At 43.0% G+C, this 15412-nt stretch overlaps 1 protein-coding gene across 1 annotated transcript; it reads left to right on the top strand.

Annotated features, from left to right (window-relative positions):
* Positions 1 to 279: 279 nt before the first annotated feature.
* LOC145392436 (glutamine synthetase) lies at positions 280 to 12440 on the top strand. The gene is made up of 3 exons (XM_080267028.1): positions 280 to 344; positions 9127 to 9314; positions 10573 to 12440. Exons 2-3 carry the CDS (start codon positions 9149 to 9151, stop codon positions 11499 to 11501), a joined length of 1095 nt encoding a protein of 364 aa, XP_080123154.1. The 5' UTR covers positions 280 to 344; positions 9127 to 9148; the 3' UTR covers positions 11502 to 12440.
* The last annotated feature ends 2972 nt before the right edge of the window (positions 12441 to 15412 follow it).

Raw genomic sequence — 15412 nt, 5'->3', positions numbered from 1 at the left:
TCTCTCTCTCTCTCTCTCTCTCTCTCTCTCTCTCACACACACACACACACACACACACACACACACACACACACACCTTTCATCCTTTAATCCTTCCATTTCCTCTTGCATCCCTTTATCTCTGCCCTCCAGACCTTCCTGCCTTACATAACCTCCTCCACTCCTCCTCCCTTTCGATCTCTCCCTTCCCTCCGGCACCCACTGAAATTCCCTCCCCTCTCTCTCCCCTCCCTCTTCACTCTAAAGGTATAAAAGACCAGAGCCCCGGGACAGCCATAGCAGTTGTGTCGTGGAAGGAGGAGTGTGCAGACGTTCCCTGCGGCTCACATCGGTTTGGCATCGAGGTGGGTTTGAGGCAGGGAGGTTGGCCAGAGTTCAAGGTTTGGGGGAGTTGGTGGTATTTTTCTTTTTTCCAAGGCGTTTTCATTTTTTCAGTAAGTTGTAGGCTGGTTTTTGTTTGTTTTTGTCTTTAGTTAGAATGTAAGTGCAAAAACTTGGTCCTATACAGTAAGGTTCATGACATACAGCGGGTATTGAGACAGGAATGGAATACGTTGATTTGTATAATTTTTAGAAACAGGGTTATTGTTTGTTACTCGTTCCAACAAAATTTGGTGTAATTGACAAAAAAGTCTAATTTCTTCACCATTGCAAAAAGCCATAGTTGTTTTTTATGTTATTACTTTTTAACATGAACAGTACTGTGTTTGGCTCAAAGTGTCTGTTCCTTCACTGCTCGCTGTTTTGCTCCACGTGAATTGTATCGTGTAAACAAAACCATCTTGGACGTTTATTGGAGTCGAACAGTGAAAAGCTCCTCGTCCGTATTATTAAAGTTATAAATGAAGGGAGCTGTGTGGCGCTTATTACGTAGAGCGCTCTTTGACACACTGCATAGAGCGCTCTTCGTCCGTATTATTGAAAGTACATTGAGCTTTTTTTTCTTTTTTAAACCGTATTATTGAACCTATTTTAAGAGCGCAGTGGGGTAAGCAAACACCTAAAGTCTACTCATCATTCATGGGACACCTGTTGATTTGAAGTTATTAGCCTGCATCCCACGTTAGAGTGCGCGATTGAGAAAGGTTATAGGTATTGCTTCCATCCTCATTACGTGCTTTTGGAAACGTAAAAGAAAAGAGGGGGGGGGGAACGTCAGCATCATAGCTCTCTTTCATTTGAGCTCTTAGGTTTTCTCTCAGCCTCACAGATAAAATTGATTGTAAGTCTGATAAAATTGTAGAGGCGAGTGTAATGTGTTGAAAAAGTAACAAAACTAAGAAATACAAAAATCATATAAGTCATTTGGAATTTCCTTGTATCCCTTTTATTTTTATTATTGTATTTTATTTTGTTTGCTTTTATTTTTTTATTTAGTGTTTATGTATTTATAGTATTTATTGTTCCCGACTCTGCATTGGCCTGTAACAGCGCGTCCCCCGAGCAGCCCTACGTATCACACCCCTCCACATGCCACCACTTTGGCGCCAACACCCACTCATGCAGGATTGGTGTACTGGCATTAGTGTGTGTTTTTTTTACGACATATTACGACACTGCCAGAGTATTAATGGATAAAATTATGACCGGATTATTTTTTTCGGCTGAGGGGAGACTTTTCGAATTAGAGGTTGGTTGTCGCCTTTTCTTTGTGTGTGTGTGTGTGTGTGTGTGTGTGTGTGTGTGTGTGTGTTTTGTGTGGGTGTGGGTGCATGTGTGTGTTTGCAGACGACCTTGAAAGTAACAGTGTAGGCGGGATGCACAGCTGTTTAATCCAATGGTGTCCCTGTTTTACGCTTGCTGCTACCACACTCTTCGGCTAAAGGAAGAAAATCTATAATAAAGGCGTTAGTAAGGACCGCTCTAACCCACAGACTAATAACGTCTTCCCTAGCTTAAATAAAATAATCAGACATCAATAAGAATTAACAAAAGCATCGTAGTAAAGGAGTTGACGGCGAGAGAGGAGGTCAAGGAGAAAAAGGGGGAATGTCTTTGATATGAAAAAAATAAGAATAAAAAAATCGTTCAGACGTAAAATTTGAGCATCACTTCTTCATATTCTTTTTTCGTTTTTCATTTTTTTTTAACATTTGGGTTTGTGGAAGAGGTAAAATACAGGAGCTGACGTGATGATTGTATGGTGGTTGCAGTGGGCAGTCTGAGGGGGTGGGGTGGGAGGAGGGGGGAAAGGTGTGGGAAAGGAGAAAGTACATAAAACTGGCGATTGTGACGATGTTGTATGGTGTTTGGCAATGTCTGAGCGTAGGAAGGCTTTTGTGGGTGGGGAGTGTCAGGAGGGGATGGGAGAGGGGGAGAAGGGGTAGGAAAGAAGTAAGCACCGTAAAAATGGTGATTGTGAGTGTTTCTCTCTCTCTCTCTCTCAGGGCCGTCACCAACCCGAGACCCACCACCAAACCACCACGCGCAGGGGGGTAATAATGATACTGTTAGGGTTGGGTTGTCTTGCAGGGGGTTGGGTTGTCATGCAGGGGGTTTGGACTGTCTTGCAGGGGGCTGGGATGTCTTGCAAGGGGTTTGGCTGTTTTGCAGGGGGGGTTGGGTTGTCTTGCAGGGTGTTTGGACTGTCTTGCAGGGGGTTGGGTTGTCTTGCAGGGGGTTGGGTTGTCTTGCAGGGGGTTGGGTTGCCTTGCAGGGTGTTTGGACTGTCTTGCAGGGGGTTGGGTTGTCTTGCAGGGTGTTTGGACTGTCTTGCAGGGGGTTGGGTTGTCTTGCAGGGGGTTGGGTTGTCTTGCAGGGGGTTGGATTGTCTTGCAGGGGGTTGGGTTGTCTTGCAGGGGATTGGATTGTCTTGCAGGGGGTTGGGCTGTCTTGCAGGGTGTTTGGACTGTCTTGCAAGGGGTTGGGTTGTCTTACAGGAGGTTGGATTGTCTTGCAGGGGGTTGGGTTGTCTTGCAGGGGATTGGATTGTCTTGCAGGGGGTGTGGGTTGTCTTGCAGGGGGTGTGGGTTGTCTTGCAGGGGGTTGGGCTGTCTTGCAGGGGGTTGGGCTGTCTTGCAGGGGGTTGGGTTGTCTTGCAGGGGGTTGGGTTGTCTTGCAGGGGGTTGGGTTGTCTTGCAGGGGGTTGGGTTGTCTTCCAGGGGGTTGGGGTGTCTTGCAGGGGGTTGGGTTGTCTTCCAGGGGGTTGGGGTGTCTTGCAGGGGGTTGGGTTGTCTTCCAGGGGGTTGGGGTGTCTTGCCTATGCACCATAATAGCCTCCCCCGAGCTAAAGAAAATGGACTGGAGGCGGCAAGGATGAAGTAAAAAAAAAAAATCAGATTGAAGGGGTTAATACGTAGATAAACTGGAATGGGGAGGATGAATTGGTAGGCTTGCACGGGATCGGACTGTGCAACGAGAGGCGGCTTCTTCACTGCGGCTGCAACTTGAGTAATTGCACTGTATTTCATGCATTAGAAGTGGTACCTCCCCTTACACAGCCTGACCTCGTGCCGCCTGCAGTAGAGAGAGAGAGAGAGAGAGAGAGAGAGAGAGACTGATTGGCGCCAGCATGTATTCAGTATGGACAGTGGACATTAGCGCCGAGTTGGTGTGAAGGTGTGACACGTAGGACAACTGGGCCGGAATATCAAGTCTGTGGCCAGCAGTGACACAAAAAAACTACTTTCACTTCAGCTTCAATGCTATGAGAGAGAGAGAGAGAGAGAGAGAGAGAGAGAGAGAGAGAGAGAGAGAGAGGCAACAGCACAGACAGCACGGCACCTCATTGTCTACAGTAGACAGGCCAAAAAAAAGAAAGTACAGTTTCGCCATATCCAACTCCCCCTCTCCCTACCCAGTAATAGTAGCTGTGTGTGTGTGTGTGTGTGTGTGTGTGTTTTATTCTCCAGCTGAGGTGAAATTGTAGACAGTGACGCTTGGTTTGCTGAAACTAATTGCTCTTCCCTCCCTTCCTCCCACCTCTCCCCTGCCTCTGTCTTCCGTCTGCTGCCTAGTTCGTTCTTCTTTCCTTCTTCCTCCTCCTTCTCTCTCCTTCAGTTTCCCTCCTTGCCTTCCTTACCCTTCCTTGTGTCTTTCCTTCCTTCATTCCAGCGTACGTCCCCTCCGCATCTTCTTTTATCTCCTCTCACTCTCCTACCTTCCATCCTTCCAGCATCCGTCATCTCCCTTCTCTCCTTCCAGCATACTTCATCTCTCTTCTTTCCTTCCAACATCTTTCATCTCCCTTCTTTCCTTCGAGCATTCTTCATCTCCCTTCTTTCCTTCCAGCATCCTTCATCTCCCTTCTTTCCTTCCAGCATCCTTCATCTCTGTCCCGTCCATCCAACATCCTTCATCTCCCTCCCCTCCTTCCAGCATCCTTCATATCCCTCCCCTCCTTCCAGCATCCTTCATATCCCTCCCCTCCTTCCAGCATCCTTCATATCCCTCCCATCCTTCCAGCATCCTTCATATCCCTCCCATCCTTCCAGCATCCTTCATATCCCTCCCCTCCTTCCAGCATCCTTCATATCCCTCCCATCCTTCCAGCATCCTTCATCTTCCTCCGCTCCTTCCAGCATCCTTCATCTCCCTCCCCTCCTTCCAGCATCCTTCATCTCCTTTCCCTCCTTCCAGCATCCTTCATATCCCTCCCCTCCTTCCTGCATCCTTCATATCCCTCCCATCCTTCCAGCATCCTTCATATCCCTCCCCTCCTTCCAGCATCCTTCATCTCCTTTCCCTCCTTCCAGCAGGATAATGGATGGATATATAGATGGATGGATGCGTAGATGGATGGATGGGTAGATCGATGGGTGGATGGGGGATGATGGGTAGATGGATGGATGGATGGATGGTTGGTGCGTTTGTGCAGTGTTTTGTTGTTTTTCCCAATCCATGTCATTTTTAGTGTGTTTTTTGGTAATTTGGTTTTATTCATACGTTGTTTTCGATCCACGCTTCTTTTATGTGTTGTTGATCCATATTTTTTTTTTTTTTTTTTTTAATACTTTCACTGGTGTTGAAGTAATGCATTTTTATTTAATGAACGATATTATTGAATCAAACATTATTTTTATTTATTGAATCATATTTGTCATCCCTCCCTCCCCTTCCAAGCCCCTTGCATTCCTTTAGCGTCTTCCACTCCTACCCTGCAGGTTCTCCCCTTTCCCCCTCCTTCCCTCCACCCCTACCTTCCCTTTCCACAGGTTCTCTTCCAGCCCTTCCTTTCCCCTTCACCTTTCCTCTAAGACCGCCCCTCCTCCTTCCCTCCCTCCCTTCTAAGTTTCCTACGTATTTTCCCAGACGGCCTCCCCCTCCTCCCCCCTCCCATCCCCTGTCTCCAGTCTCCTTGCAGCCCACTGTACACGTGATCAGAACATCCCATCCCTTATCCCCCTATTTGATAACATCTAAGTCATCTTTATCTTCGGCACCATTAACGTACTTTTAAATTTGGACAAGAGTTCGTTATTTCGGTTGAGATTTTCACCGGATCTCGCCGTACGCAGGCCAGAGGGGTCGTTATAGCGAGGTGGAGTCCTTATAGCGAGGGTGCAGCACAGCCTTCTTTTATAAACCTCTAATCTATCTTTTATCCGTATTATTTCCTAACCTTCTTTTGAAATTGGAGGAGATTTGTTCGTTATAGTTGAGAATATACCCGAATTTTGGTGTATGGAGAGTTTATTTTGAGTTTATTGCGGTGTGGGTGGTGGTAGCGGGGGTGGGCGATCACGTGTACTTCAGCTGTTCCCTCTGGGTCGCCAACAGGGAGGTGGGAAAAGTGAAAGAACACAGAGGTAACACAAATATTGAAGAGTAATAATAAAACACGTGTGCCGAGCGAATAACAAGTAGAAAGCACGCCGGTGTTGAAGAGATAACATACTGAAATGATAAGCATGTCTGTCCTGAACGCCAAAGTACATCAGGCTTGGATGTTCAAAAATAAAAGCAGTTGATTAACTGAGGGAAATGTGTCCACGGCAAGCAAAACACAAGTAGGAAATTAATGGACGTCTAAAAATAACGTTGAGTAATAATACCGTAATAATAATAATAATAGTCATAGAGGAAAAGAAAAAGTGAAAACATTAGGACAGGAAGAGGCCACAAAGGTATATAAACATTTTCGAGAGAATAAATATTTTCGTAGCCAAATAACAGACAAATATTGAAAGATAAGTATTCAATAAAAACAAAGAACGAATGATAAAAAGAAAGAATGCATGATGTTTATATTCCAGCAATACGCACTGATAAGGTATGTGTTGAGCAAAAGATTACATTGATGATGTCATACCAAGAGAAGGAGAAGGAGGAGGAGAAGGAGAAAGAAGAGGAGAAGGAAGAGGAAATATAGGGGAAGGAGGAAGAGGAAGAAGAGGGGGAGGAGGAACAAGAGGTGTACACCTAAGAAAAAAGATAAAAGAATGAGCAACCTACTTTATGGACGGAAATTAGTCTGTAAGCAAATAACCGGGGCATGGGTTGGCATACATAATTATCACTGTTTGCATGTGTGGTATTTATTCGCACGACGAGAGGTGTTAAGGCAGACACTCCACTAGTCTTCCAGTTATATTTTCCCCTAGAAGACGAACCGGAGCAGTGCAATTCCATCCAGGTCCCTAATTTTATTGCTGGTTGGACAGGGATAAAGAGAGACTAACTTTGTCCAACTGTCTTACCGGCTCCAGATCTAGTTTTGAGACACACACACACACACACACACACACACACACACACACACACACACACACACACACACACACAATATGAAAGTAATGCTGACGTAATACAATACTGGGAAGCAGATGTCGAGATAAATATCCTGAAACACGAAAGACAAAATAAATAAACAAATAAATGAATAAATAAATAACAAAACCAAAAGTAAAATAACTTGGCCTTAAGGTGAGCAGGAAAGAAGTCATTGAACTCTCCATTAACTTTGGTTTAATTAAATTGATAAATTATTTAGGTTACTTAGGCTGTACGTATTTCGTTCATTGCTGTCATTCTGTGATGTTTCTGTTATTATTATTATTATTATTATTATTATTATTATTATTAAGTTTTATAGTCATTCTCTCTCTCTCTCTCTCTCTCTCTCTCTCTCTCTCTCTCTCTCCCATAGCAACAGGTACCAACTCTGCAATAGTTTTTTCTTTAGGTCACGTGTATGGGTGAAAGTTGTTACGTAGGCTGCATAGAGGCTGGTTTGACCCTCACGTCTCCTGTTAGCCCCGTCTTTGTGTCGAGCCCTCTGTGGTGGCCTTAACCTTCTCATGGTAGGAACTGCTCTAGTACTAAATTCTTGTTAACATTAAACATTTTTATTTATCTGGGGTTGAGTGCTAAATCCTACTTTAGTTTTAACCACTTCAGTTCAATGACGTATTTTTTTTTTTTTTTGTTGCCTTCACACAATTTTATTCAGTTTTTGGGTACCGGGTAGGTTTAGTATGGAGGGAAGTGCTATAACTCTCTTTCTCTCGCTCACACACACACACACACACACACACAATTTTTTACAGGAACATTTTCAGTTCTATCTTATCACTGATATGCTCGTTTTTAATGCTTATTATTCTGAAGATTGATAAAAAACGTACCTTTCCAATTTTCCATTATTGCTGTAATAATAATAATAATAATAATAATAATAATAATAATAATAATAATAATACAGTAATAACAATAATAATAATTACGATGATGATGCATATGAGCCGTGTACCAAAACAAATTATCACGTATCTAATAATAATAATAATAATAATAATAATAATAATAGTGTGATCCGTGCGGTAAACAGGTTCTCAGTAATACTCCACACCCTTTCAACAGGTGGCCGGCAAACCTGTTTTTGGGGGGACAGGAAAAGCTTGTCAGTACTCGTTTTCTACTCTCTTCTCACCTTGAATAACCTGTATGTATGTTTTTTAGTTGTTTGTTTATCCTTTCGTGCAAACAAGTGAAGGTTAGAGCTGATCGGGGTTTTGTAATGTTTATGTATACGGTATAAACAAAGTTGCACATTGAATAGACTTTAATACCGTGATGGAGTTTTTCTTCCATCGCAGGTTGTAGTTTTCCCTCGTTTAGTACTCATGAAAATTAGCGCAGTCTTATAGCTCACGTAAAATCTCAATGTAGGTACAGGTTCATGCAGGCTGTCACTACGGTATTCTTTCTTTTTTTCCAGAAGCTTATTTAGTAAGCTGAAAAGCTACTTTTTTTCTTTTTTCAGAACTTGGTACAGCCTTGTTTAGCTGTTGTTGCGCAACCTCATGTGATCAGTGAGGTCAGTGGCCTTCCCTGCTCCGCTGCAGGGAACACTGTCATTCTTTAGCTTTTCTACCAGTTTTGCAGTCTAATAGGCATGTAATCATCTCTCACATTTTATAGTATAATGGAACACAAGGGCAGTTAAAGGAGCATAATGTGAAACATGAGCTAAGGGCAAAACTTCATTCATGACTGCTGTACCTTTTGTTGAAAGTTCGTTAGTGAAAAGTCAGGAATGAAGGTTTGACCCAAATTATATTGTTCGACATCACCCTCATGTGGTCGTATGGTACACATGGGAGTATTACACGCACATTTTAGAAAGTTGTTTATTAAGAAAATGGGCAGTTTCAGTCTGAATTGGACTCTTCAGGTAATTTTTCCTTTTGAACAAAAATTCAAGGCACTATGACACATGTTACACAGTTCCTCAGTCTCTCAGTTTACGTAATTGGGATGACGACTGTTCGGTCCCAGTAACTGAATGACACTTTTAGAGATGCCCCTCGTCGTTACTCTCCAGGTTTAGGGCAAGAGATGGGCCTTCCTTCTTTCCTCACTGTTTGGTGAGGAGGCGTGTGTGGTGTGAGGAGCCAATTTCTCCTTTTTGAGACAGTGACCTTCCTTTGTCAGCTATTGTTTTATTGTATTTGGTTTTATAGTGTGTATTTGACGTTCGTGTGTGACGTTTCCTCTGGGGTTTCATTGCTTTCTTTGATTTTATTCTTGCCACACAGCGACAGTAACCCTTGAAGTTAAGCTACAAGGATCAATTGATCAATCAGTCAGTCGATCAGTCAGTCAGTTAGTCGATCAGACAGTGTCAGTCAAGCAGTCAGTCAGTCAGTCGATCAGTGAGTCATAGCCATCCTCTGTATCCTGCAGATTGCCAAGTACCACCGTCAAGATGTATAACCAAAGCATGATGAACACCAAGTCGGTATTGGACCGGTACCTTCGTCTGGATGTGCCGGATAACAAGTGCCAGGCCATGTATGTGTGGATTGACGGCACCGGCGAGAACCTCAGATCCAAAACAAGGACGCTCAACTTCGTTCCCAAGGCGCCATCAGGTATAGAAAGAATGCTGGTCCCTTCTAGGTTTTATTCTTTCAACCCTCTGACTGCCTTGGGTATTAAAAAGAAAAAAAAATGTTATATCTTGCAGGTTTTCTTCTACCCTGAGACTGCTCTGATTTCTTGCATGTATCGACAAAACCGCAGTGTTACCCTGAGTAAAATACCTAGCCTTTATGATTGGCCAAGCACTGAAAAAGTTCATTGGGGGAGATTTTAACCCTGTACAGTAATTGAGATATTTCTGACATGTAGTTAAAACTGACTCACACTAGCCTGAGTAAAATACTAAGCACACATGCGTATGGGAGCGAGACGATTAAGAACAACCTAAGAAATGCATTTGGATCTTGCCAGTTGACCCATACTAGGCAGCTGCTGTTAGAGTATGAGAAAACTGTGAGGGTTATGGGTCGTATTTCAAATGACCTAAAGTATCAGAGAGAATGTTCAGGCCAGTTGTGCAAAAGAAACCACTAAGGAAGAGGTGTTAATAAGTTTCATGCGGCACTTACAGTACAGACCAAAGGCAAAGATAGCTTTTGATTTCAGACATACTTGGTCTAGTTGTCTGGCACTTGTTAGGGGTGAAGGTCATTATCTGTGTATTTCTTAGGTTTGAGTGACCTGTACTAGGTCATGTATTGTGGGCTATGGTAGCCTATGTAGCCCAGGGTTCCTGCGCCTGGAAAAGGGGTGGTATTGGGCTGGTTAATGTTTGTAATCTTAGACCCATTTGTGTAACTACGATGACTCTTGTTATTTTAGTTTTATTTACCGTGAAATGTTCTGGACTACAGTTGTCAAGCCTTGGGTTACTATGCCTGGGAAAAGATCGTAAGAGTCTAGATGTAAACTCTTTAACTGGTGACATTTCTCACTAGATGACTGCGTTGCCCCAAGATTTTTTTTTTTTTAAATGGATGGGGAAATTAGTTAAAGTTAAGCCCTAGCACGATGGTAGCAGTTTAAAATTTAGTCTTGCATCTTGCAGCTCGTAGACGAGTTTATTCAGTTTAAGATAAATGCTGTTGTAGTAAGAGGGTTAATAATAAAAAATATGCTGATTTTGTTACAGCTTCTTTGTCTTTAGTGAGCATACAGTGTGAGTTTTGCTAAATTTTCTGCCGTCTCATCTAACAAGGCAGTTTTAACTTGTTTGACTTCTAGGTTTGTCATCAGGACTGACCAATACCCAAATTCATAAACTTGCGATTAATACCTAGTTGTAACTATGATTTAAATGTGTTGCAGAGTTGCCCATTTGGAATTTTGATGGTTCATCAACTGGACAGGCTGAGGGCAGCAACAGTGATGTGTACCTCTATCCTGTGGCCATCTACCGTGACCCCTTCCGCCTGGGTAACAACAAGCTGGTGCTGTGTGAGACCTATAAGCATAACAAGACCCCCACTGAGACCAACCGGCGTCACACCTGTGTTGAAGTGATGAAGAGGGCAGCTGACCAGCACCCGTGGTTTGGCATGGAACAGGAGTACACACTGCTGGACATTGACAAGCACCCTCTGGGCTGGCCCAAGAATGGTTACCCAGGACCTCAGGGACCTTACTACTGTGGTGTCGGGGCCAGGAAGGTGTATGGGCGTGACATAGTTGAAGCTCATTACCGTGCCTGCCTTTACACTGGAATCTCCATTGCTGGTGAGAATGCTGAGGTGATGCCGGCCCAGTGGGAGTTCCAGGTTGGTCCTTGTGAAGGTATCATAATGGGCGATGACCTATGGATGGCTCGCTACCTCCTGCACAGAGTCGCTGAGGATTTCGGTGTTGTCGTCTCCCTGGACCCTAAACCAATCCCTGGAGACTGGAACGGTGCTGGCATGCACACCAACTTCTCCACTGAAGCGATGAGGCAGGCCGATGGTATCCATGCAATTGAGTCAGGCATTGAAAAGCTGGCCAAGGTTCACGCCAAACACATCAAGGCCTACGACCCCCACGGAGGGAAGGACAATGAGCGCCGTTTGACCGGACACCATGAAACTTCCTCTATCCATGACTTTTCTGCCGGTGTGGCCAACAGGGGCGCGTCAGTCAGAATTCCTCGCAGTGTTGCCGAGGAGAAGACTGGCTACCTGGAGGACAGGCGACCTTCTTCAAATGCTGACCCGTACGTTGTATCAGAGCGCCTCGTCCGAACCATCTGCCTTAGTGAATTGTAGGTGCATCACATTCCCTCAGTGTAATCTCTACACACAAGCTACAGTAGTTGTTGATCTGTCCTCGTTCTCACTCGGTATGCCTTTTCTTGAGGCACCGGTGATCTTTCCAGGCAGCTCAAATCAAAACTTTAAGACTGTATAGCCAAACGTGACAGCAATAATTCATATACAGTAGTATGACTAGACGTGACTTAAAAATTTGTAAGCATTTTTTTTTTTTAGCTCTTAAGAGTTCTGGGCTCTTACAAGAAATTTTAATGAATAATTTGCAGTCACCTTCAAATTTTATGCCAGTTAAAATATCTACTTATGTCCTTAACCCAATTTGATATTTTAAATATACAGCAGGTTTTCTTACAAGGCTTTAATAATGTGCAAATTAAGTATTTTTGAGTTCTTTCATACCATTGAGCGATATATATATATACAGGTATCAGATACCTAAGAATCTATGATGAGTCTTTGAACCACATTATCCTGGAATGATAATAGTAACATTACTAGACACACATAAACACATACAAGCTTAATTTACTGGAAAGTATAAAGCACATGGTTGTTTTTGTGTATATGGTCAGCCCAGAATGTTGATCTAGACCTGTCGCATGTGTGCTATCATGTTCTTGACACTTGGTGTGTGTATACTACATATCAAAATCTTCAGGGCTGCACATGACCCAATCTTTTAGTATGAATATTGGAATCATGTGTAACAAAAACCCAGCAGTTAAGGCGTTCCAGACTGATTCGTACAAATTTTTAGATACTGTAATTGTATATTGGTATGTACCCGTGATTGTTGCTGAGAGTTTGTGAGTACTAGATGCTTGCCAGATAAGGTCAGTTAATAGAGTATAATATTTTTAATACTACGTGTTATGTACTGGTGGTGTGAGTTGTTGTTGTATATAGTCTTACCAATAAAGACATTTTAACTAAGAGGTTTAATGGAAGCCAGTTTGAGGCTTTAGTGTCTTAAGGTCCGTATTCTCAATGGATAAGGAAACTCCCTAACATCTGTTCCTTAACGATATATTTTTTTATACAGCTAGCTGATTTGAATGATTTAAATGACACAAGACAATCAGGTTTTATCAGCAAAATAAATCGCTTAGGAAGAGGTGTTAGAGAGCTTCGTAAACAAATGAGACATGGACTTTAATCATTCTTCAAAGATATTCAAGTTACGAAACCTTCTTCGGCAACTAAATTACTCAAAAGCCTTAAATCGCATAGTCACATGTACCGTATTACTGTAACAAGACTCCATGTAACTTTTGACTGTGCAGTGGAGTTACCGTTTCATCCACACTGGTTCTTCTGCATATGGATGTGGGATTCCATGCAACTTTAGAGAGTGTGGAGGAGTGACGCTTAGTTGTATCCACCGTGATTCTTTTGTTTGTGGCCCAGATGATACGTGTGTGAAGCTTATTATGCAATTATACAATCATCATCATCATCATCATCATGGTGGTCAAGGCCGTATCCAGGGGTATTGTCCATGGGGGAGGAGGGGGTGGTGCTAGGAGTTGCCTTTATCTGATGTTCTCATTGTCGCGGGAAGTGGGTGTGTGGAAGGGGGGTTTGTATGTGTATGTGTGTGTGGGTGGGGAGATGGGTTTGTGATCCTCTCTGTGTGGGGGGGGGTTGTGGGTTGGGGGGGGTGTTTGTATGTGGGAGGGTGTGGGATGTTTGCAGGTCGAGTGATTGTATTTGTATGTGTGTTTTGGGTGAGTGTAAAGACGAAGTAAGAGTTCTGATATTAGATATGACTAACTTTCGGGGAGACAAGGTATTTTCCTGGTTTACTTCGCCTCACCTGTTCCTGGTCCTTTGTATCTTGAACTGAGTCTGAGCAACGCATGACGAATTCGTGACTACATAACTGCCTCTTCATTTCAGACACTTCCGGACAAGCTTGGATCAGTGTTTTAGTCCCCCCCCCCCTGATATTACGGGACGTTCCGCTTCCCTTCCTCCAAATAGATAAAATTAGCTCCGTGACCCCTTCCTTCCTCCTCCCTCCTTTATTGTTGTGGCCAGGAGCTCATATGGACGTAAACCCAATGGACTGCAGGCTGAAGTTGCCCTTATCCAGCAGTCCACTATCGTCTTTAGGGGGATAGGGAGGGAGCTGAAGGGCGGAGTTGGCGATTATTAGTCACCGCATAAAGATTCCTGCGCCTGGCACCTGGAAGCAGTAAGAAATGTCACCTAAAGGAAATGGCAAAGTCACGAGTAGCCATGTACGATATTCACGAGGCGACAGTTCGTTTGTTCTTTCTGCATATTATTATTATTATTATTATTATTTGGAAAGTATGGGTTCCCTGAAATCCTGTTATTAACCAAGCGAAAATATCCTAAATTGCATCTCTTACCGCAAAAGGTTAATCATATATACTGCATAGTAATGATATGACTATGATAAATATGATCACAGTGGTAATTTTTAGTAAGGACGAGTTACTAGAGGGTAATTAATCACTGGCGTACCCAAGTCTTCATAAAGACACACACATTAAATAAACTTGCTCTTAATTGGAAGGGCATCTGTATTCTATGAAAATACGGTGTTTGATGAGCTGCTTAGTAATGCAAACAGGACTTGGGTAGCGGAAGCACCCTTTAATCTGTTTAAATAGTCAGATAAACATCCACTTTCATTTTACTTGTTTTAACCACAGGAGTAAAATAGGCATGTGCAGTACTTATATTCTTGATCAGTGTGGTAAGTAACATTTTCCTTTTTATTAATCTTTGATCTGCCGAGAATAGCCCCCTCCTCCAACCCGTGCCTGAAAGTATACCATGAATAATAAAAGCAACAATCAGCGTAGTACAACAGTGCTTGTGCTGAAAACAGAATCACTCTAAGTAATCATTCTTGAAATATGAGAAGCGGACACGGGACGACATAAAAAAAGTGTGTGTATGTGGGGGGAGGCGGAGTGAGTACTAAAACAGTTGTCATTGTTACGTAGATGGGTTTACAATATTACATTTACCGTAGTTTTCGTGTGTACTGTACAATATGGCACACAGATAACTGCTTGTTGATTTTTGACGAGCCATTCATTCATTTATAAAGGCTCCAACATGCATGTTTCCGTCTTGGTCACTTGATGGTGCCTCTCCACTCTGCTCTATCTCTTGCAGACTCCCTATTCCGTACCTTAACCCTGAGGTCACAATCTGACCTTGTCCCAGGTCTTTTGACTCTGGCTCTCGCAACATTACCCCTGATGTTTGCACTTTCCTCACCCCATTTTTCTTTTTTTAATGCAAGGAAGAAGGAACCAAAGGTCATCCTCCATCCTCTCCACATGCCCAAACCATCTCAATCTACCCCTCCTCATCACAACCTCAGTACATTCCAGTCCCATCCTAACTAAGAACTCAGTCTCAATCCTAGCGCCCCAGTCTTTGTAATCAAGGATGCACTACACATCCATCTAACTGCCGTTTCAGTATGTCTGAGTCTAGAGTATCCACCTTTACTTCCTAGGTTTCACTACCTTACAGCATTTCGTTCCTAACACATGCCACATACAAACAATTTAGAGTTTTCAAGGAAGCTGCATGGACACCTGAAGCAGTTTGTTTATTGATGATCCTGTCAGTCTAATATTACTTTGTCCCCCACACCCCCATTTGATTAACCACCTAGGATTGCCATTAAACCTAATTTTAGAAACTCCCAAGCTCTATCAGACCAAAATTTCTACCCTAACCTACCCTGATCAGCTTGTGAGACATAATCTGTGTAAGGCCCATTTGAATTTTAAAAAATCGGACCGGTGCTAGTGGGGGAAAGTATGTTTTTCCCTTTCATTTTTATCTGGTATTCAATAAATTTTTAAAAATGCCTTCGAAAATACTCTTACTACCAATAAAGGGATTAAAAA

This window comes from Coenobita brevimanus, chromosome 1 (genome assembly GCF_032717465.1).
Source record: "Coenobita brevimanus isolate Jiangsu-jjx chromosome 1, ASM3271746v2, whole genome shotgun sequence".
Classification (NCBI taxonomy): Eukaryota; Metazoa; Arthropoda; class Malacostraca; order Decapoda; family Coenobitidae; genus Coenobita; species Coenobita brevimanus.
This window is presented reverse-complemented; position numbering and strand designations above follow the sequence as displayed.